This window comes from Megascapheus bottae, chromosome 30 (genome assembly GCF_031878675.1).
Source record: "Megascapheus bottae isolate mThoBot1 chromosome 30, mThoBot2.hap1, whole genome shotgun sequence".
In the NCBI taxonomy this organism is placed as follows: Eukaryota; Metazoa; Chordata; class Mammalia; order Rodentia; family Geomyidae; genus Megascapheus; species Megascapheus bottae.
The window spans coordinates 5,899,193-5,923,717 of record NC_143538.1 but is presented as its reverse complement, the minus strand read 5'-3'; the positions used below and the strand labels follow the sequence as shown (position 1 = coordinate 5,923,717).

The following is a 24,525-nucleotide window of genomic DNA, read 5'->3' as shown; positions in this document are numbered from 1 at the left end:
GGCTTGAGCTCAGGGCCTGAGCCCTGTCCTTGGACTTTCTCAAGGCTAGAGCTCTACCACTTGAGCCTCAGCACCACTTCTGGCTTTTTTCTGTGTATGTGGTACTGAGGAATCGAACCCGGGTCTTCGTACGTGCTAGGCAAGCACTCTACCACTAGGCCAAACTCCCAGCCCCTAGTGATGTGATACTTAAGTGCTTCATCTTCCTAAAGTGTCAAATTACCGTGGTTGGAGGGGGAAGAGGGGAGGGGGGTTCATATTTTAACATGCTGAGCCAGAAAGTAAAACATAAATGTTATGTTCTCTGAGATAACAGAGCTGAGTTTTTAGCCTGTCCGAGGTATTTTCATTATATTACTGATGTGAAAATTAGATCAAGAGATTGTATCCTGTCATATCCCGGAGGGATATTAGAGGGTTCCATCAAGAATGGATGTTTAGATGCAATCAATGGGAAAAGTAAAAGGACAAAGGACCAACTTTCAAGAAGTGGGCGGGGCAGGCACACATCCCTTTTGGCCTCTGCATCCTTCATTGGATATATAGAGAGAATTTTTTTTTTGCTGTAATTTCAGCTAGGAAAAGGGACAGGAAAAGTGTTTCAGCAAAGTTGGGCCCCAGAGCCAGGCACTTTTCTGTACTGAGGATTAAGTACTGGTTTGCCCAGGTGCCAAAGATACTGGGTTTGGGGGGCGAAGGTCCAGCTGGCTTTTGGCCAGGATTCCTCCTTGAATCCTGGAAATCCAGCCCACTTTGCAGTGCTGTTCACACACCTGCAACTGGCTGTAGGATGCTGACAAGGGACCCACACATTTCAGGTTCTTTGCTGCCTTTCTTGCTTGTGCACTTTCCTTAGAGAACTTTCTAGGCTTGCTAAGGAAGATGCTGAGGTCAGAACTGACCTGTGCCTGCCTTTCTTATTTTCATTGATTTCATCTAGACAGATCGATTCTGCTTTACCCTCATATGGTGTGTGTGTGTGTGTGTGTGTGTGTGTATTTGTTGTCTGTCTGTCTGTCTGTGTAATGGGACATGAACTTAGGGCCTCACGGTCCCATTGGCTTTTTTTTTTTTTTTGCCAGTCCTGGGCTTGAGCTCAGGGCCTGGGCACTGTCCTTGGACTTTCTCAAGGCTAGAGCTCTACCACTGGAGCCTCAGCACCACTTCCGGCTTTTTTCTATGTATATGGTACTGAGGAATTGAACCCGGGTCTTCATGCATGCTAGGCAAGCACTTTAACCACTAGGCCAAACTCCCGGCCCCCGGCTTTTTTCTATGTATGTGGTACCGAGGAATTGAACCCGGGTCTTCATGCATGCTAGGCAAGCACTTTAACCACTAGGCCAAACTCCCAGCCCCCCCCATTGGCTTTTTAAACTCAGTTTTCTATCCCTTGGATCCCACCTCCATGTCTGAATTTCTGCTGATTAATGGGTGATGGAAGTCTCACTAGTGGTTCACGCCTGCAATCTTAGTTACTTAGGAAGCTAAAATCTGAGGATAGTGGTTCAAAGCCAGCTGGAGGAGGAAAGACTATAAGATTCTTATCTCTAAGGGACTACAAAAGCCCCAGATGGCCTCAAATGGAGATCCTCAGATCTTAGCCTCCTGTGCAGCTAGACTGCCAGGCTTGAGCCACTGCTGCCTGTCCTTCTGAGGGTCTTACTGTGATTGGGTGATGTGGCCATTAGCTGACCATACTGAGAGGGGTAAAACCCCAAGATATAGTTCACAGACTTGATCATTTCTGGCTTTACCAGCTCAATCCTGGCATAGTAGTCACAGTACCAATTCCCCCATGCCACTAAGGATGAAGGGAGCTCGGAGAGCATCAACCTCATGTTCCAGCACAGGCAAAGTTCTGCAGCAACTGCCCGTCCACACATCGGGGTGCGTTACAAGTGGTTCATTAAGGACCTGCCAACTCAGCGTTCTCGAACTCACACCAAACTTTTAGAATCCCCTGTGCATAGATTAGGCTCTGTCAGTCCCTGCTAATTTGTAGCTAATTTGTTTTTATAAATGACTAAAAGCCTGGCTAACTAATGGCTCCTCGTAACCAAAAGTAGCAGATTTTGGCCCATTGGGTTAAGCAGATGAACATGAGCCTAGAGTAAAAGGAAAGACATTTTAGAGCTCAGGCTTATTCAAAGTAAACTCTGCACCTATGTAGACTGAGTGCTTTGCAAATGGCTTCCCTCTAAGATGACAAGGCAGGTTGAATCTTAAGAATTATATCTTGTAGCCAGATGCCAGTGGCTCACACCTATCATTCTAGCTATTCAGGAGGCTGAGATCTGAGGATCACAGTTCAAAGCCACTTGGGGTAGTAAAGTCCATGAGACTCTTATCTTCAACGAATCACCTAAGAGCCAGAAGTGGAGCTGTAGCTCAAACAGTGGAGCACTAGCCTTGTGAGAGAGAAAAAAAAGCTCAGGGCCCTCACTCAAGCCCCGAGTTCAAGATCAGCACTATGAAAATAATTATTCTTATCATTATGGCTTCTTATTAAACAATGCAAATATTAACTTCCTTGGCTTTCTCTTTTGGAAAAGCTTTTCACAAATGCCAACGAGTTCTGTAAAAGCGGAGACAAATGACAACATCACAGTATTTACCAGGATTTTGGACGGGCTGCTGGATGGTTATGACAACAGGCTACGGCCGGGGTTGGGAGGTGAGTGTTTGCACTGCCCCAGGCCTGTGAGTATCCTGAGAAAGCTTCTCCCTCATTGACTGACTTCAATAATCCTGGAAAGAGCTACTCTGACCAGTTTCGGAGTTGATGATTACTTTCTAAATGTTGCCAAGCATTATGCAGTCTTGGCTATTTGCAGAAACTAGAAGCTTGTTTGCTTTTAAAATATCCCTGCCAATTTCCTTCTTTCTAGATTATTTTTTTTCCCTGTCAGTGCCAATCCTAGGGCTTGAATTCAGGGCCCTGGGCATTATCCCTGAGCTTTTTTTTTTTTTACACTTAAGGCTAGTGCTATGTGGAGCCACAGTGCCACTTCTGGTTTTCCATGGAGATAAAAGTCTCACAGACTTTCCTTCCCCAAGGCTGGCTTAGAACCGAGATCCACAGATCTCAATCTCCTGAGTAGCTAGGACGGGCACCCAGCCTTTCCAGATAAGCTGAATGTCCTTTTTAGCCCACTTAAGGAGGAACCAGTCCTTAGGAGCAGAATCCATGGGACACACACACACACACACACACACACACAGGCACACACGCACACACTGGAATGGGTGCACACATGCCAACAGCAGGCTTGCATCCTGTGTCTGTCTGTGTTTCAGAGAGAATCACTCAGGTTCGGACAGACATTTACGTGACCAGCTTTGGCCCAGTGTCAGACACGGAAATGGTAAGTTCCCCCTGGCACCCCTTCCTGAGGGGAGAATGCCCCTTGGTGCCAGCTCCCGATCTTCCCTCTGCCTCAGGAATACACCATTGACGTGTTCTTCCGGCAAAGCTGGAAGGACGAGCGGCTGCGTTTCAAGGGTCCTATGCAGCGCCTGCCCCTCAACAATCTGCTGGCCAGCAAAATCTGGACCCCGGATACGTTCTTCCACAACGGGAAGAAATCCATCGCGCACAACATGACCACACCCAACAAGCTGCTGCGGCTGGAGGATGATGGCACACTTCTGTACACCATGCGGTGAGCGCCTGTGCCAGGGGCTGGGACTACAGGGAGAAAGGGCCAGAGGTGGCCTACACAGCGAATGGGCAATGAGCAAAGCCTGAGCATCCTTCTGTCCATGGGGAGATGTCTGCTAGGAAACTGAGCTCCATATCAAGCCTAAGTCCTTGGCCTTTGTCTTAGGGGATATAAAATGGGGTGCATTCTCAGCTCTGTGAGTAGAGCATGGAGACATCACTCAGAGGCTGAGATCTTAGAGCCCTGGATTCCTCCTGGGGTTAGGGGGTGACTCATCTGGGTACAGTCACTGTCTACATGCATGGGTGGGGTGACTCTTGCTTCCTATGTGGGATACAAATAGCCTTAGTCCTGCTGGGATATTGTCCTTGATTCTCATTGCTGAGAGATCATGTTTAGACCCAAGACTGAAGCCGGGCATGCCTGTCATCCAAGCTACTCAGGAAGCTGAGATCTGAGGATTGCAGTTCCAAGCCAGACTGGAGAAGGAAAGTCCATGACATTCTCATCTCCAATGAGCCACCAGAAAACCAGAAGTGGCTCAAAGTGGTAGATGGCTACCCTTGAGGAAAAGGAGCTCAGAGACAGCATCTAGGCCCTGAGTTCAAGTCTTAACAATTGACAATCAAAAGAACGAGCAAGGAAGAAAAAAAAGGAAAGATATACCATGATGTCAGCAGTGAATACAGTCTGGAGTTAGGACTGTTGTTTAGAAAGAGATGAGACAGGAGAGGGAAGGCAAATACAGATTCCTTTAGTCTTCAAAGAGCTCTGCCAGCCGGTTGACCCTGTGCCCCAGAGAGATGCCACACGTAGGGGTTTGGTAATTAGCCTGGGGTCTCATGAAGAGGAGCAGGAATTGGGACTCAGCTGTAGCTGTCATTGCTTCACCCATCATACTTTCAGTTTGGAGGGGTGCATGTTATTGGATGTGGGAGAGTCTTCCCAGGGTGTCCCGCCCCACCCCACCATCCCAGCCCATTCAGTGTCACTCCCAGAAGGCAGCCCGGGACAGAGGGGAGCTGGGAGGACTCTCTGGCAGTAATGAGTGGTTGTTTATGCAGAGCAAGTGTGCTAATGAGCTGCAAAGTTGATAATGAGCTTTCTTTTTTAGGCCTTGGCAACATTTGGGAAGTGGAAATGGTTCTTCTTCAAAGTGTTAGGGATTTTAATGAGCTAAAGCTAGAGCCATGGGTGACAGCATTTTACTGATGTAGCAAAGGCAGGGAGAGGGCAGCACGATCACCCCCTGTGGAAATACGGACCACCTGGTGAGGGTGTATGGTGCCCCACACATTTATGGAGTGTTTCGGGTGGTAAGTGGGACAGCATCTGCCATTCAGCACTGCTCACCATCCACTAGAGGGCGCTGTTAGGAGGCAGTCTTAGCCGGGAGGTCTTTAGGACATTGGATGTGTGACCTTGATGGTGACCTTAAGACCCTGCCTCTTTGACCTCTCTATTGCCCCCTGTCATGAACAATAGGGACTTGCTCTGAAATTTCTACATAAGCCAAAAACTATGTTGTTTTTTTTTTTCCTTTATAAGTTGATTGCTATCTGGTATCTGTGACAGTACTGGAATGCTGACTAGTAGGCGTCATAAAAACAAGAGCTACCTTGCTAGTGGTTTCTGTACAATAACCACCTTAAGGAACTTACCAGGAATAATGGCTAAGCATCATACCCAAAGGCTTCTGTTAGGACATTGCTTTTGATTACCAACATTGGAAGACATAAAAAAATGTAGTAATTATTTTTTTCCTGTGTCTGCTGTGACTGAGACGAAGTCAAATCTTGGTTTCCTGCTTGACTGCTGCTGCTGGTCCTCCTCCTCCTCCTCCTCCTCCTCCTCCTCCTCCTCCTCCTCCTCCTCCTCCTCCTCTTCCTTGCTCCTGGCTAGCCTTCTACCCACTTAATCCTCATCTCTATTTCTGGCATTTTGTTGATTAATTGGAGATCAGAGTCTCACAAACTTGATGCCTGGGCTGAGATTTATGGATCACAGTTCAAAGCTAGCCCAAGCAGGAAAATTCGGTGAGATTCAAGTCCTGAGGCTTGAACTCAGGACCTGAGTGCTGTCCTTAGGCTTTCTCAAGGCTAGAGCTCCACCAGTTAAATCATAGCGCTATTTCCAGCTTTTTCTATTATGTGGTACCAAGGAATCGAACCCTGGTCTTCGTGGATGCTAGGCAAGCACTCTAGCACTAGGCCAAACTCCCAGCCCGTCAGTGAGACTCTTATCTTCAATTAAATATCAAAAAGCCAGAAATGGAACTGGGCTCACATGAGAGGTTATGCCCTGAACGTTGAGTGAAAAGCTATGGGACAATACCCAGGCCCTGCATTCAAGCCCCATTCTGGGCACTAAACAAACAAACAACCAGACTTCTGCTTGTATATGTATTTCACATCATCTTTAACTGAAGATTATTAAAAATCAAATCACAGGAAGTTGCAGGTCATTAGCACTCCACAGCGACTCATGGAGTCTTTTAGAGATGTACCTAGGATGTATATCAAACATTAGGAGTTCAAATCCCTGCTCAAAGAGACTCCACAGAGCAGTTTCTCTCCTCTTCTGTCCCCCAATCCAAGCTTTCATTTCAAGAGTGCTGAGCAGATAAGGCATGCTGATTCCAGAACTTGATTTTTAACACCCCCCCCCGCAGGATTTATGACTTATCATAGGTAGCTGACATAGTGATTGCTTATGTAATGAACCTGATAGGTGGACTCCTGCAGTACAGGGTATCCAGATATCCAGGTAACGTGTGTGTGTGTGTGTGTGTGTGTGTGTGTGTGTGTGTGTGTGTGTGTGTGCATGCGCACCAGTCCTAGGACTTGAACTCAAGGCCTAGATTCTGTCTCTGAGCTTCCTTGGCTCAAGGCTGATACGCTAACACTTGAGCCACAGTGTCACTTCCAGCGTCTTCTGAGTAGTTCACTGGAGGTAAGAATCTCACTCACTTTCCAGGCCCAGTTCTCCGCCTCCTGAGTAGCTAGGATGACAGCTGTAGCCAGCAGAGGCCAGTGTCTTGAGGTATCTCAATATGTGATGAGCAGGTGAGCCCTACCTTCCACATTTGCTGGATGATCAAGGTCTTGAGATCATCTGACGGTGAACATTTCCATAGGGAATATTTCCCTGGACTCTGAGTCCTGGGGTTGAGGGAGAAGGACAGTGAGGTCCCCTGGGATTTGGTAAGCAAGGAAATAACTACATCCTAGCCAAGGCTTAACAGAACACATATGCTAGAACCACACAATCCTGCTCATCTCAGCAAACTCAATGGCTCTTCCATCCATGGCCTCCTTGCCCAAACCTGTGTGATACGCAGCAGTGGCTGCAAATAGGGGGGAACACTTCAGGCAGAGGAAGGCCTCGAATTCCTTTCTGCCATCTCGTCTCTGCACTTGCGTTGAGGAAATGGGATGTAATGCAAATGTCCTCAACATTGAGGTTAGGCTATCTTAAGTTTGACAGGAAGCATTTAATGCTCACCAATCCTGGGACATTTTCCACGAAAGCCTCAGAAAGCAGTGGGCTAACCGCTGGAACATGTGTAGGCTCCTTGAATGGCCACAAGAGGGCACTGCAGTTGCACATTTGCTGAATTTGTTTGGGCGACTGTGAACTTGAAGGAAATTCATGCATGTCCCTTGCAAGTTTGACGTATGGACAATAAACTTGAAGGAAAATGTAACACAGAGGTAGAAATGTTTAACTAGATGCTGAAATGTCGGCATATATGTGTGCAACCATAACTAGTTATCTGTCACGTCTGGTTAAAAGCTACTTTCGTGAACCAGCAGAGAGCTACATTGGATGAATCTCACAGGATTAATGTGACTCTTGTTTTATGATGACAAGGCTGAAACAGAAGACCCTATTAAAAAAAAAAAAAGAAGAACCTAAATCAAAAAAGATGGAGCATCTGGCTCAAGAGCACTAACCTGGGAAGAGAAGGACTAAATTTAATCTCCAGTCCCACAAAATACTCATAAGGACAATGATAATGATGATTAATAATATGTTGAATGTGCTCAACACCCTAAGAATCTACATCTGTCATCATCATCATCATCATCATCATCATCATCATCATCCCCATTCTTTGATCAGGCAAACAGATTCAGTAGAAATACATAAACAGGAGTTTACCTGTCCATAAAATCCCAATTCCCAAACCCTCCTGTCTGATCCTGAAAGGGAAGAAGGCTTCAGACCAAACAGTGCAGTTCAGCCTTCAGGTCAGGAAAGCGCTGTCACGAGGTGGCGCTGTGGCCACACACAGTGAGAGCAAGGAAGCCCGGGTGCCCTGAAAACCTGCATCATATAAAATGCACACCACGAAATCACCTGCCCACTGTGCAAAGAATTGCTCCCTGCCATCCAGACAGCCATTTTATTTTAAATACAGGGGTTTGCATTTATGAACCATGATCCTTCTGTTTATAATTCTCACACGGGACTGGGGCATCCTGCCTGGTATTGTTAATAAGGAGGTGCTGCATATTTTGCCTGGGTCAGCCTTGAACCATCATCTTTCCAATCTGCACTTCCCAAGTACCTGGGATTATAGGTGTAAGAGATCAGGCCCAGCTATGGCTCCAGAACGTTGAGCCATACTAATGTGGTCTGTTTCATCCCAACACTGTCCAGATGCTTTTTCTCTGCACTATGCCATTTGTTTCTTTATGCCCTCTGTTTAAGTGTGTGGATTCCTCACAGCTACTTGTGAATTTCATTTTAAGGAAGGAGCCCATTTGCTGGGTCAGCTACTTGCATTTATTTCCCCTCATATGATCCATTGAGGTTTATGTATTGCTGGCTGGGTGTATTATACATAAACACCTCACAAAATAGTTTCCCTTTTTCATCCATCATGCCAATGCCTTTAGGGGGAGAAATGTGAAATATTAAAAAAAGAAACTGGTATGAATCAAAGTAAATCAATAAAGTTTATGAGTTTGCAATCCCCTTTGGGATAAGAAGTAGGCTAGCTTTTTTGTTCTTGTTGTTAATGATGAAACTTAGGTTGATTTTAATCTCGACATAAATTAGAAAGAATTGCTGACATCTCCTTTCCAAACATGGAAGGGAATGAAGACTAGCCATACATAGTCCAACGCTTGATGGATGTTTGATCTTTCATATTTCTTTATTGCATCCAAGCATATGAAGGAGCCACTTAGCCTGAAAACAACTCGTGAAAGTCAAGCTTGGAGTAAGTTGTGCAGTTTGCATCTATGTCTACCAAAGGAAGCAGTTACTAGATCTCAGTAACAAATGATTGAAAACATGGGATTCTGTAATCATACAAGTGAAAGGAATGGTTTTTAAAAGCCTCCAATTTTAGATAACAATAACTCTTTGTGTGTATGTGTGTGTGTGTGTGTGTGTGTACATCTGGACTCATTCATCTTTCTTGGTCATAGATGATGATTTACTATTAAAATGACACCCCCCCCCCAGTTCATCTTTTTTTGATGGTTCATTGGAGATAACCTCCTGTGGGCTTTTCTGTTTGGGCTGGATTTGAACCTTGATCCTCAGATCTCAGCCTTCTGGATACTTAGCATTAGAGGCTGGAGAGAGCCACGGGTACCCATTAGGTTTCATGCACTGTGACATGTTTTCTTGCTGTGTGCTGTCATCTAGGCTGTCTATCAGGATGATATAAATCTTAATTTATGGGATGTTGTTTTCCTGATTTGAAAACTAAAACGTTGTTCAGAAATGGGACATTATTCTCCAGTAGGTTTAATGTTTGAATTGTCCTAACAGAGTTTGGAAGTAAAATATAAATAGGAATTTTAGGGAGAAAAATAATAAGAAAAGTTAGATCTGCCAGTAATTCAGTGGACTTTCACCTGGAGCTTTGGAACTTAGTTTTCTTTTCTTTTTCTTTTTTTATAATAATATTTTTCCTCTTTGAATTTAATTTCATTCATTTTTTATGTGGTACTCCTTAGTACCAAATCAAATCCAGGGTTTCATGCATGCTAGGCCAGCACTCTACCAATAAGCCATATTCTCTTCATAGCTTAGTTTTCTTTATTTAAAAAGTGCAGGATTCAGGTCCCTGGCTTGGTGGCTTCTGTGAGCTCAGAAAGTCAGTCAACCACTCTGCAGAGGGTTTTGATCTAATTCCACAAGAGGAAGGTGAGCAGATGTGTCGGGGTTTTAGCGCTCTTTGCCTCCTGACCAGCAGGAAGGACAAAGAGAACAGGCCCCGACTAAGACTAGACCGAGAAAGGATAGGGCCGGCTGGCCGCCTTCACCCAGCCCTCCCTCTCCAGAGGGAAGACACAGACGCGCCAGGGAGAATGTCACAGCAGACTTGTTTAATGGGAAGATACCAGGGGCTAAAGTAAGAAGCAGGAATCCATTAACATAAAAGTAGGCAGGACAGGGGGAGGTAGGTGTGGTCAGAGAGGGCAGCGAGGCCAATCCATGGGTTCGAGGTAGCCTTATTTTACATCACAAACCACAGCCAAACCTCCCAACCAGGAGACAGGCAGGTTGAATCTCCAAAACCAGGAAGTGAGCACTGGGCCATGAGGTAGGCCTTTTACCTTTGATGTGACGTGCCCCACAGAGATGCAGGTGCATGCAACCTTTTAAAGAACTCAGGAACAGAAAGTTCTCTTTTACCTACAGACATGCACACAGGCCATTCTTGAGATATTGAAAGGCACTGAACTTTTAAATTTATTACCCAGGTTGAAAGATTTTCTCTTGGGGGATGTTCTTAATAATTCTTTCATTATTTACTTTTTTAGCGAGAGAAAGAAAAATCTGTCATGGATGAAATCTGTACCTTTTGAGGTTTGGGATTCAAATTCAAAAAGACTCTCTCAAAAATGAGGTCTTTAGAATAAAATAATCAACAAGTCTCTCGTGATATATAAAAATATCATATATGCAAATGGCAGATACTTGCAGGGTTTTTTTCTGTAACTTAATAAGTTCCAGAATACACAGTTACATATATACTACATATAAAATACAATACACAATATACAATATATTATATACATATATGTATGTATGTATATACAATACAATATATTATATAACTCTGTGTATATATTATACACATATTATTATGAAAAAGTCCTTTCTGGATGGAGAACTTTCAGGTGTCTTGTCCATCTCTAGGAACTCACTCTATCCTTGGGTATGTGCCGTCATCACCATGGCAACAGACAATCTCCTGTCCTCCCTGGGAAAGATGCCCCCCTTCCACTGATGCAACCCATAGTTGCATTCAGACCCTGCGTAATTTGACTACCCAGAACTGCAATGATCACATATGAAGTACACGCCCAATTTCATGGTTAATCTGTTTTAACAAGATGAAGAAGTAACGGTTGGGTTTGGATTTGATTATTTTCATTCTGGGCACATAAGCAACATCTAGATATAATAAAACTAGGACTAGATAAAGGTGCTAAAATGACATTCAATGATTATTTGCTCTAAAATTAGAATTATAACATGCTTTGGAAATCCACTGCTTTGTATTTTTTTTAAAATTTCATTTCCTTTTCTATTGAGAAAGAAAAAAAGGAACAGAGGCTTATTAACACAACGTAGAATTTTACCTAATTAGCAAAGGGAAGACAGGAGCTCCTTTTTGTGTATTTTGGGGGATATACCAAAATACTGGATGCAGGGTAATGGACAAAGAAAAGAGGTTTGTTTAGCTCACTGCTTTGAAGATTGAATGTCTAAGATTAGGTAACTAAGTCCATTCAGTGACCAGTGAGGTCCTCATTGTTGAAAATGTATTGGGGTGTTAGGTCAAAAGTCTTCCTTCTTAAAGAAGGAAGAGTTGGTTTCTGCAAAAGGCTGTGTGACTGACAAAAAATGTAAATATTCAAGCACATGTGGCAGGAGGTCTGCGCAGGTTTTATGCCTACCACACTAGTGCTCTTCATTCTGATTGGTCAGAACTCAAGTTCATCAACATGGTACCAGATTCTGGTAGTTTTCACTATGGGTTTATTGCACTTTTGACCATATATGTTATTTTTCAAAATGCATACATTTCAGCCTGGCCAAGGAAGCTGCTTCAATAATAGTGAATAAGGGTGGGGGGAGGGATAAAGAAAGCATAAGTAAAATTTAAAGGTGTCTGAAAAGGACACCACTAATCACTGAGCCACAGAATTCTTAGTGGATTTGACTTAAAGGGTTATCTCTGAAAGACAGTCATCTACAGCTCAAGCTTATGTAATTTTCAGACCATGCAGACAATTTGATAAAAGATATTAATTCAGATAAGCATCCAGCTAGATGCCACTGGCTTAAACTTATCATCTTAGCTACTTAAGAAGCTGAGCCCTTGCAGAGTGGTTTGAAGCAAACCTGAGCAGAAAAGTCTGCAAGACTCCATGTATAGTTAACTAAAAAGAAGCTGGACTTGAATATGGCTCAAGTAGTAGAGCTCCAGTCCAATAAACAAGCCAAGGGAGTCTGAGAACTCTGAGTTCAAGTCCCAATTCTGACCGAATAAACAGATAGATACATAATAGATAGAGGAGGGAATGGATGGCTGGATCCGTACATACATGCATACATACATATATGATAGATGATGAGATAGATAGATAGATAGATAGATAGATAGATAGATAGATAGACAACAGACAGATAGACCAAATAAATGAAAAATCAAATGGCTTTCTGAATGACATGGTTGTTCAGAAAAGACCCAGGGGCTAGGGATGTGGTTTAGTAGCCGAGTACTTACCCAGCATGTATGAAGTCCTGGGTTTGATTTCTTAATACCACATAAACAGAAAAAGCTGGAAGTGGCACTGTGGATCAAGGGGTAAAGTGCTAGCCTTGAGCAAAAGAAGCTCAGGAATAATGCGCAGACCCTGAGTTCAAGCCCCAGAGCCAGGCATGGCGGTACAAGCTTGTAATCCAAGCTAAAGGGAGACAAAGACAGAAGGATTGTGAAGTCCAGAGGGGCATGGTCTAACATAGATATAGACATAAAAAGATCCTAGCCGGGCATAGTGGCTCACACTGTTCCAAAGTCAGCCGGTGGCTGGAAAGGACTTGACACTCTTATCTGCAATGAATCATCTCAAAAAAGAAGTGGCACTGTGGCTCAAAGTGGTTGAGCACTGGCTTTAAGCAGGAAAAAAAACCCTCAGGGAGAACACCCAGGTTCTGAGTTCAAGTCCCATGGCCACCATTCCCCCTTCCCCCCCTACAAAATAGTAAAAATTACACTCCTTATCTTTTATGTTTCAGCTTGACAATCTCCGCCGAGTGCCCCATGCAGCTGGAAGACTTTCCAATGGATGCCCATGCTTGCCCTCTGAAGTTTGGTAGCTGTAAGTTCTGGGTACATGGGTGGGGGTGAGTGCTACATCCACACAGAAGGAGAAGAGGAGTAGGAGGAGGAGGAAGTGGAGGAGGAGGAGGAGGAAGTGGAGGAGGAGGAGGAGGAGGAGATGTTCATTCAAAAGGCTCTGTAGAGAAACAAGCAGGAAGCAGTGCACTGTCTGAGAAGCCCAAGGATCTGCTGATTCCCTTTACACTGGATTCTTTGTGCACCCAGGGTGACTGGAGGCCCAGAACCATCTAGAATGAGCTTCCCTTGCAAGTGGTTTTCTCAGATCTTCACAGGGCGGGCAGCCCTTTCCTTGCTCTGCCTTCCAAGGAGACAGACCGCTCCACCCCCCCTTCCAAAGGTGGCCTCCCATCCATTTTTCTTTGCTTTCTCCAGAAGATTAGAGGGCACTGAAGAGAGGAAGTTGGCACGTGTGTCTCAGGGTAGCCTTTCCAACCACATCCTGCTGTTCGCTGGTGCCAGAGAGACAAGATTGTACTGGATCCCATCAGTGCTCTGAGACAAAGTAGTCTTACAGACAGACAGACAGACCTGGGGAGTCCGCAGAGAAGTAGGGTGGCTGGACACATAGGCTATGTCTATGTCTTCACCTCCTTAGGGAGAGTCTGAATTTTCTCATCCCTTTTTTTTTTTAATTCTTTTTCCTACTGAGCTGAGTTATGGGGGAAGGTTCTACAGGAGAACCTCGGCTTCCAGCTCCAACTCTTTAATCTAGTGGCCGTGACCTTCCAGGTTTCTTTACTTTCCTTGGTTCTTATTTCCCCATCCTGGTATCTTAGCTTTGTAAGTTTCCTAAACGTGTGTGTGTGTGTGTGTGTGTGTGTGTGTGTGTGTGTGTGTGTGGTAAGACTCTCAGGAAATACAAGATCTGGGTGTGGGATGCATGGCCCACTCAATTACAATGCCAATTCCAAATTCGGTTAAATCTAGAGTTCCTATAGATTATTTTATATGATATGAAATAGCATTGTGTGATGTAATACGGGCTTAAATTAGTTTATTACGTTAGATAAATAGATGAGTGAGAGATAGATAGATAGATAGATAGATAGATAATAGATAGATAGATAGATAGATAGATAGATAGATAGATAGATAGATAGAACAGCTGGATGGACAGACAGGTAGATGATAGATGGATAGGTAGGTAGATAGATAGATAGATAGATAGATAGATAGATAGATAGATAGATAGATAGAACAGCTGGATGGACAGACAGGTAGATGATAGATGGATAGGTAGATAGATAGATAGATAGATAGATAGATAGATAGATAGATAGATAGATAGATAGATAGATGAGATTAATAGATGATGGATAGGTACATAGATGATAGGCAAATAGGTTGATGAGTGACTGACAGGCAGGCAGAGACAGACATAATCCGTTAGCTTGGCTGAGATCAGCCTCCAGACCCCATCCTTCCTTGATTAGGCAATGGGTAGAATGGCAGGAGAGTCACTTGCTTTCACTGGGCTACAGCAAAATCATCCTCCATCCTTCCATGCAGACTTATTTTCCATGTGTGCCAATGCCCAACACAGGGCTGAGTTAGAGATGGGGGAACCCACTGAGTCCCTCTGAATACTTCTGGGGCTCCCTCCTGTGATCCATTTTCTTTGAAGACTGTGCATCTCATTTCCAGCTAGGCTGCTCCCAGGGTTCCAGATCCTTCCTTTAGGCTCTTTTGGCAAGCAGGATGGGGCAGGGGGTGGCGGGGGGAGATTCTGTGAACCTGAGTTGCCAGGTCGCAGTGTGAAAGCCCCTCTTCCTCCCCCCTCCCACTCCCAGGCCCCTTCTACTCTCATCTCCCTCTCCAGTGCTCCTAGGGTCATTTGTTACTGTATGTGCAGCGTTATGGTCACTTAGCTCATTGCAGTCGCTTTGCCAGCTCAGCCAATGGAGCTTTTATGATCCCAGGGGTTTTGATGAATATTTTTTTCTGTCATCCCAATGGTACTTTTGGAATTAAGGGAGATATGTATGTATAAGGAAAGAAATGTTTAATTGGGTGGAAGTAATTCTTTTCCTCCTCCTCCTCCTCCTCCTCTTCCTCCTTCTCCTCTCCTCATACATATGTGTGTGTATGTGTCCTCTAATATATAGAAATATATACACATATGTATGTGTATATAAATGTATGTACTAGGACTTGAACTCAGGACCTTGATGCAAGAGATGAGAGTCTCATAGACTTTTCTGTCTGGGCAGGCTGTGAACCTCAATCCCTAGATCTCAGCCTCCTAAACCCCTGTGGTTGCAGGTATGAGACACTGAAACCAGCGAGAACATCTAACTGTAGGAAAGAAACACTACTCACCTAAAAGTTTTTCTTACTCTTCTTTTTTTTTCCTTGGTGAGTTGTGGGGCTTGCACTCCGTGCCTGGGCACTGTCCCTGAGCTTTTTTTGTTCAAGGCTAGTGTTCTACCATTTTGAGCCACAGCATCATTTCTGGTTTTCTAGTGGTTAACTGAAGATAAGAATTTCACACACTTTCCTGCCCACGTTGGCTTTGAACCAGGACCCTCAGATCTCAGCCTCCTGAGCAGCTAGAATGACAGGCACGAGCCACCAGGGCCTGCCTCTTCCTTTCTTTCTCTTTCTTTTTCTTTCTTTCCTTTTTGATTTACTAACAATAGATACCCAGTCAACTGTTCACTTAGTACCACCAGCCGGTGTAGAAGCTAAATGTGCGAATCTAACGAGTTTCAAATTACCCAATTCCACAGTTCTCTGCAATTAGGAGACAAAGGAATGCAAATGTGTGTGGTTATTCTAATGAGCCACATACTCGGTTCCTCTAATGCAAAAGCGAATTAACAGACATCTCTGTTATTGCTGCTTCTGTTCTCAAGAATTCAAATGTTGAAATTAGCCCTAGCTTCTAGAGGTAGACTCCCTAAGTGTGTAAAAATGTCCCAGAAAGATAATGGCACAGCTTGCTTCCATTCAGAAGCCAGCGCTTAAACATTCTTCTCATTCACCCAATGCTGTTGGAGGAAGGAAAGTTCCACTTTTCTGAGGCTCTTAGTGACCTTTGTGTCATCCCAGCTAACAGACTGAAAGCCAGCCTGGTGACAGAAGCTCACACCAGTCATCCTAGCTACTCAGTAGGCTGAGATCTGAGGACCACAGTTCAAAACTCGCCCACGCCGGAATGTATATGAGACTCTGATCTCCAATAAATCACCAGAAAACCAGACGTGGCTCAAAGTGATAGAGCACTATCCTCGAGCAGAAGAGCTGAGTTCAAGCCTTACCACCTGACCCAAGCTTTGATCTTCTCATCTGATTTGTGTATCTCACCCCACTTATGCATTTCAAGACCCATGAAGCCTTTCTGCTTCTGGCTGGGCAACAGACTTCTAATGTCCTCTGGGCTCCTTTCCTGTCCCTGGGACCTTTGGCAAAGGCCAGCTGCGATGCCCAGGTGGTGTCTCTGGTGTGAGGCAGATGGTGGAAGAGAAGACACAGGGACACAGGGAACAGAACGGGCCCAAGACAGCCTGGGGACAGCACACAAAGAGATTTGCTTCCTGCTGGGAAGATGGCTACCTCATTAAAGCTCCTCTCTCTCTCTCTGTCCAATCCACTTTGCTAGCCTGGCTGGAATCCATCATGGCTATTCTGCTCAAATCCATGTCTGAGTCGCACAGCCTCTCATTAGTCGGGGCACTGCAACATTTACATCACAGGGGAAAGATAGAAATCTCACAGCCACTTAGGGAACACTCAGCAATCCAGCCGAGTCACAGCAAAACGTGTGAGCAGATGTGTAGAAGACCACTTTCCCGAGAAAGAATGAGGGCAACTTTAACCTGCCCTGTCTCCCATCACCCCCTAGCAGAGAAGAAAACCATGACATCAGCACTCTAGCACTGCTCGTGTAAACACAGATTCACTCTCCCTAAACTTGAAAGCAGAAGGGGAAAGTCATGCTAGCCAGGTACTAGTATCTCACGCCTGTCTTTCTTGCTACTCAGGAGGCTGAGGTTAGGGGATGGATGTTTGACGCCAGCTCAGAGAAAGAAAGTCCCTTGTTGGCTGTCAGCTGGGGTCATTCTTATCTCTCATAGACCCTCTCACACTTCTTATCTTTCCCTGTCCTCCATCTTGAAAATCTGCTCTGTCCCCAAGTTCCTGGCACAGGCCGTATCCCTGTTTGTCTGGAGGCTATCTCTGCTTTGTGATGGGATTTGACCCCAGGATGATCAGAGATAATCTCCTGATTTGGAGGTCTGTCACCTCCGTCGATCTGCATAGTACCTTATGCCCTGTAAGGGGCCCAGGGTCTGCCTACCTGGCCACCCTGCCATCCTGCTGCCCCAGGATGGTCTATACTGTAGAGAAGAGGAAGCAGGAAGTTGGAAGTAAGAATATGACCAGTGCACCACACACACACGTTACTAAGGGAGACATACTGTCCTGACATCACCCCCACTGTACAGAAAAATAGACGGAGCCACAGACAAAAGTGGCTGGCAAGAGTCAAGAGTTCTGCAGAGACCGAAGCCTCTGGTCTCAGAGCTGCTGCTTGCTTTCTTCTTTTATTTCTTTTCCTATTGGTCATGGGGCTTAAACTCTGGGCACTGTCCCTGCACCCTTCTGCTGCTTGCTTTCTTGCTACATGGAAAAAAGAATCTGAGATGGGAACAGGGGTGGGAGGACTCACACCTGTTGTCCTAGCTACTCAGGAAGCTGAGATCTGAGAATCGTGATTCAAAGCCAGCCTGAGCAGGAAAGCCAGTGAGACTCTTTGAAAGGCGAAGTGCTATCGGGAAACAGGTCATCTTACTTTCTTTGTGTCACTGAACGCTGACTTTCCAAACATCCTCTCCCATCACCACCACCACCACCATCACGCTTGCTGCTTTTTGACTGCCATCTTTGTACTTTTCCTGTCTGGGAGTGGTTCGTGTTAATACTGCCTCTGCCTCTTCCTTTCCAGATGCGTATCCCAATTCTGAAGTGGTTTATGTCTGGACCAATGGTTCCACCAAGTCTGTGGTGGTGGCAGAAGACGGCTCCAGATTGAACCAGTATCATCTCATGGGGCAGACAGTGGGCACAGAGAATATTAGTACCAGCACAGGTGAGAGGAGATGCCATCCCTGACTGGGATTAAAGGCTATCGCCCCATACCTCTTCATGGTGGGGTAGTCATTTTGGAGAAGCAAGCACACTAGGGCTACAGTGCCAGGAGCAGGGAAGGGGGAGAGACATTCGCCACCATGAGAGCAGGCCCTGCTCAGATGCTGTGTTGATCTGCTTATGTAACACTGAGCTGCAGAAATCTCTGCGAGAAAACAGATGCAACCAGCTACCTGCTCCTCTGCCATCTGCTCTGAACATTTCTGAGATCTGAGTTGAGCCAGGTACAACTAGCCAGGCAAAATAAAAAAAAGACAATACCTTCGTTTCAATGCACAGGGCTGACCTGAGGCCTGCAGAGGCAACCCAGCCTGATTTTAGCTGCTAGGTACCACATCATTGGACAGGAAATCCGAACAAATAATGTGTATTTGCCCTCTGCAACCTTCACATCTTGTGGGTGATTCTGGCTGCTAGCAATGCTAGTGATATTGTGGTGGGGTACCGGTGGTTCATGCCTATAATCCTGTAATACTCAGGAGGCTGAGATCTGAGGATCCTGGTTAGAAGGCAGGTCAGGGAGGAAAGTCTTTGAGACTCTTCTCTCCAAGCAACCACTCAAAAAAAACCAGAAGTGGAGCTGTGGTGGTAGAACACTAGCCTTGAACAAAAGAGCCGAGCACAGTGTCCAGGCTTTGAGTTCAAACCCTTCAATCCACAAAAGACAGGGAGAGAGGACTCAGTGTGACCATACAGCAAAGGGGAAGTGGGAAGAGACGATGGAATGAGCCAATCCTCAGCGAATAGTAATTCTACCAGCACCATTCACCTGGCCCCTGGCAGGACTACCACAGACACCTTGGGACAGTACCCACTGAACACATATCCCCCACAGCTCCATCAGTGCCCTGCCCCACACTTCACAGGGATGGAGGTTCAGAGATTTGAGGAAAAGAGCATCTTCATTTGGTGATGGCACCAAAGGGAGAGCAAATGGAGCCATACTTGAATCTGCATGCATTGTGGATGAGATGGTGAGGTGAAAGTTTAGGATAAGAGATTGTGGCACTGACAGAGGATGCTACTTTCAGGACTTTTTTTTTTTGATGTTGCATTCTCAAAAGAGCATGATTTTAAAGCATCACCTGATGGCATTAGCTCCAATGCAAAAGGAAAGAAAAGGAAAGGTCAGAACAGAATGCCCATCAGTCATTTCCAGCCCCACTCAAGAAGTAGAACAGTGTTTTCAATATTAAGATAGAGGCCACAATAATCCTGGTTGCTGGGCATACTCCCCTCCCCTTTTTCTTTCATCCCTTTTCACACTCCTTACTGGAGTCAGCTGTGCCCCCCCCCACACACACATATCACTAGTTCTGCAACTGTGAGATGTTTTCCAACCACTGTGCCCTGTCTGAGGCACTGCTGAGAAGTTGGGGCTCCTTTTTTCAGAAGAGGGCTTGATCAGTTCATGCGAGCCATCTTTAAGGCGCCTTTCGTAAGACCTGAACCCTGGCCTCCCATCTGGTCCATGCCAGCCAGCAGATGACCTTTCTTCTCCCTGAGACCCAGCCCCATTCACCGCCGGCCACTTCACCCATCCCATGCAATTCAGAACAGTCCACCTCAGGGCCCCCGCTCCTTCTAACACCCTCCCCAGCTTTCCTCGGACCCAGAGCCCGCCCACCTCAGCTCCTTACCAGTTCACCATGAGGACAGCATCATTCTCTGCAAAGAAAGGGAGATCCCCACGTGCCTCCCACATTGCCAGGCAAATCCACAGAAGGCACTGGGACATCACCAAGGAACTGTCCCCCGTGGCAAGAAAAGCGAGGGCACCCCGTGTGTCTCTGGTGGGCCAGGATCTTGGAGCCTCTGGAAATGCTGGCTGTTTCTCTTTCACTGAGGTTGGGCAGGCAGAAAGTTTTGAGGGAGCTGGGAGATAGGAAGGCTCCGTCCATCCACACTGTGGCTCTGAGGTGGCCTGTATCTCTCCCCAAAGGCTAAATCTGGAAACCTCGATTGCAGGAAGAGGCCCCAGGGGAGGGGGCGCAGCGTGGCACAGATTGTGACCAGGGGATTAGAGAAACACACAAATCTGATTTGCTCTGGGAAATGCATCTACATGCAGCTCTTCAGGGGCTGAGGGTGGAAAAGGCCTCTTGAGAGCTTCTTCATCTCTCTCTCCTTTCTCCTTAAGGCAAACACGTGTGCCACTTGAAGACAGAGTGATTAGATGGTCCCATCTTAAGGTTACTCACATGCATTGTTTTGTTGTGGTGGTTGCATCCGCGCAGGTGAATACACAATCATGACAGCTCACTTCCACTTGAAGAGGAAGATTGGGTATTTTGTGATCCAAACCTATCTGCCTTGCATCATGACCGTGATCTTATCCCAGGTGTCCTTCTGGCTCAACCGAGAATCTGTGCCAGCCAGGACCGTTTTTGGTGAGTGTCTCCAAGCAGAGGCTGGACTAATCGGTAGCTGGTGACTGGAGGAAAACAAACACCTACAGTGACGACCTCCTATGTGGGCATAAGGCCTAGGTGTTAAAGGCCTTAGGCCTATCGGAGGCGGGGTGGAGGGGGAGTAAGTTAGGTCACTGTGAGGTCTTCCTGGAGAGCAGCTGTGAGGACCCAAGTCTGGCCCTTCTGCTCTTTCCACCTTGGATGCTACAAGGTGAGAAGGCTGTCTGCATTTGACAGTCCCACTACTTCACCCCAAATCAAGGGGCAAATATAACTAGACCTCAACCTTCAGTATGATGCGCCAGACCCTTTCCTGTGTTCACCTTGATTGCCTCAGTATTTCCTTACAGCCAGGGGAAGCTAGCTAGCATCGTCACCCAACTTCTGTGACTTCCCTGCCCCGTCTGAGATCTGGCAAGAAGGCAGACTCGTTAGTGAAGACTTGAAAGTTAGAAAGGATCTGGGAATTCTTTTATTATTATTATACACCTAATATATAGAATATATCATATTGTATATGATATCATACTATAGAACATACGATATCATATTATATTTAATATCTATCTGATCCTATCTCATAGCTACATCCTGATAGAGCTTATGTAGCTGTGACATCCATCTGACCCGTCTGAGTGACACGCTGTGTCCCCTCTCCCCACTGTCCCCTGCTGACCCCTCCTCATCCCGCAGGGGTGACCACGGTGCTAACCATGACCACACTCAGCATCAGCGCTCGGAACTCCCTGCCCAAAGTGGCCTATGCCACCGCCATGGACTGGTTCATCGCCGTGTGCTACGCCTTCGTCTTCTCCGCGCTCATCGAGTTTGCCACCGTCAACTACTTCACCAAGAGAGGCTGGGCCTGGGACGGCAAGAAAGCCCTGGAGGCCGCCAAGATCAAGGTAATGGCCAAAGGACAGAACGAGGATGTAGAAGTGCATGACTCTAGATTCAGGTGTATCCTAACTATATACAAAGTATGCGCGATTATGTAATTCTATATACAATTCTATACTGTCTAATAGATGTAATTAGGTACAGTGTGACCTATAATTACGTATTATGCATGAACATTATATAATATGTGCTATTTGATATGCAATTACAGATTATGTAATTGTATAGTGTATTTTAAATGTATAATGTAATTGCATAATGTATAATTATATAATGATATCTAGTAATTATATATTTATACTATATAATTGTGTTATATAGTATAATATATATACTGTATATAGTATTATACTATAGTATTATATATTATATAATATTATATATTATATATTATATATGTATAATTATATAGAAACATAACATATAAGATGCTATTACCTATAATTACAGAATCATACATTTTTATAGCATATATAATATATTGTATATGCATAGTATCTATACTTTCATATATAATTATATATTATGTAATATATTTAATTATGGATTATATAATGTATAAATAACAGGATATAACATATAATTACATATATAATATAGTAATGCATTATATAATGTATGTATAATTACATAACATATAATTATAGCTTATATGACATATGTAATTAAATACAATGTACCAATTTTTGTTATGCATTAATACACATCACAGAGTATATAACTATATATTATTATATTTTATATGTGTGTGTATAGCTTTTTCTTTCAGCTTCTTTTAACTGAGAAAGTAAGCTTGGTTCTGGGCTCAGTTTTCAAACAAGGGATGTTTTCTTCCTGTCTCTTTCCCAGTTTGTTCATTATCCTTACCCTTATTCTTACTTAGAATAAGTCACTTATTCTGTTTTTGGGTGGGGTGAGTCAGCTGTGGAGTGGAGTCAGGCTTTGTCTCTGAACTTTTTAGCTCAGGACTAGCACTCTACCAATTTGAGCCTCAGCTGCACTTCTGGTGTTCTGGTGGTTCATTAGAGATAAAGAGTCTCAGGGACTTTTCTGCCCCTGGCTGGCTTTGAACCGTGATCCTCAGAATTCAGTCTCCTCAGAAGCTAGGATTACAAGTCGGAGCCACCAGCATCCACCTGTCCTGATTTTAAACTCAGCTTACATTACCAAATTTCTTCTAGAATTTCATATCCGAGAAATCCTAGGCACCATTCTGGGTTCTTCCCATCATGAATGATTTAGAATTTCATATCCAAAAAAAAATAAAAACACACATTGACAATCAACTGTAAATAAAATTACCCATAATTGCTCACTCCACAATAGTCGAGATCCGCCAGGCATCAAATCTAGGTTGAGTGGCTCACCCCTGTAATTCCAGCCTCCCGGATGGCTGAGGTGAGGGGATTTCACTTCACAGCCAGCCATTGGTGCCCAGCGATCTAAGTTAGCTTAAATCACCAACTTCATTCAAGGACAAAGTCTGTGGCCATTTGAACGATTTGCGCTTATGTACATTCCAACGTATTTTTTCCCCTTAAAAAAAGTACCTTCAAACAGTTGCACGAAAAGGGTTCAAGTCAGCGTGTCAGTTTATGAGTACAATGCATTTGATCAGTCACCCTTTCCACCCTTCTCCTCCATCTCTCCTGACCCCACAATCCCTCGTTACCCGTTCCAGTTTCTCATAGGTACATTGAGTGTTATAAGTGCGTTCAGCTTTCATTTCTGTCTTTGTCAGTCAGCTTCATTGCCTTTAAGGCCCAAGTTCCTCAGACAAAACATGTTTCAGGCTCCTGATATTCATTTTGAAAAAAAGAACTGTCTGTTAGTTGAAGGAATTACATCATTGAACTCACCTGAGTATTCCATGCGTGAGTCAGTGTGTGTGTGTGTGTGTGTGTGTGTGTGTGTGTGTGTGTGTGCACATACACATACGTGTACCTATATCTTTGTACTTTAGATCTAATTCCACTGGCGAGAGAAGATGTATCCCTTTTGTCTCTCTGAGTCTTTTTCACTTCATACAATCCCCCCACCTAAGTTCATTCATTTCCCATTTGACATAATTTTATTCTTCTTAATAGATGAGCAAAATGCCATTGTATAAGTATACTACATTTTCTTGACCCATTTATTCATTGTAAGGTATTTGGATCAAGTAAGTTTTTGCTTTGGTGGGTTTTTTTTTTGCCAAAATAATCTCTGCCTCTTCAGGGAAGATTTGTACAGGTTTTAATCATATGATTTGCCTCTTGCTCATTCTTTTCTATTCCTTCCTCCTCGTTTTCTTTTCTTTTCAACACTCTTACTCACTCTTTGTGTGTTCTCTAAGCTGCCACTCAAGGCATGAAGAGGGAAGTTATATGGGAACAGTCATCTGACAAACAATCCAATCCTCTCTCTAAATGGTTTGGGTCACTCGAGCCACGCATGCACATTTTTTGGTGAGAAGCATTATTCAGTTGGAAATCATGAATCACGGAGTACTTAAAAGAGGGTGGTGTGTGCCAAAGTCGATGATGGAACAATTGCTACAGAGAACATGACTGAATTATTTCTTTCGTGAGATGAGGTTCACATCCTCAAAAGAAATTGAAAATCTCCTAAGATAAATTGCTAATTATACCACACCCAGAACAAAGACATGAATCCTTTGTCCTGAGAGGTGTGGAGACCAGTACTCTGTGACAGACTTGAAAGGAGGTGTTAATCTTATCTTCAGGAAAATCAGGGTGAAGGGAGTGAGTGACCCTTGCAGGCTGGACGCTCCAGCTCTGGGGAGGGTGCCCAGGCCTGCCTCAGCCACAACCAAAACACATGCCTGGGGTTGGATTGTACACTGCATTTCCTTTCCTATGCCCCTTTCAAGTCCAGCTTTCCATACTGAAGGACTGATTGGCAGGATCTGACCTGCTATAGCAGACGGGACAGAAAAGGATGAGGGAGGAGCTTAACAGGAGTCATGATAGACATGGTGTGTGTGTGTGTGTGTGTGTGTGTGTGTGTGTGGTAC

General features: G+C 44.7%; 1 protein-coding gene across 2 annotated transcripts in view; it reads left to right on the top strand.

Annotated features, from left to right (window-relative positions):
• The window catches only part of Gabra5 (gamma-aminobutyric acid type A receptor subunit alpha5), a 39,488-nt gene that overhangs the window by 12,724 nt on the left and 2,239 nt on the right, over positions 1-24,525 (top strand). For both annotated transcript variants that reach the window (XM_090321731.1, XM_090321732.1), the window contains exons 4-10: positions 2,556-2,677; positions 3,301-3,368; positions 3,445-3,665; positions 12,942-13,024; positions 17,996-18,139; positions 20,436-20,588; positions 21,303-21,514. In XM_090321731.1, coding sequence (XP_090177857.1) covers positions 2,556-2,677; positions 3,301-3,368; positions 3,445-3,665; positions 12,942-13,024; positions 17,996-18,139; positions 20,436-20,588; positions 21,303-21,514 — 1,003 coding nt within the window. The remainder of the gene's footprint in view (positions 1-2,555; positions 2,678-3,300; positions 3,369-3,444; positions 3,666-12,941; positions 13,025-17,995; positions 18,140-20,435; positions 20,589-21,302; positions 21,515-24,525) is intronic.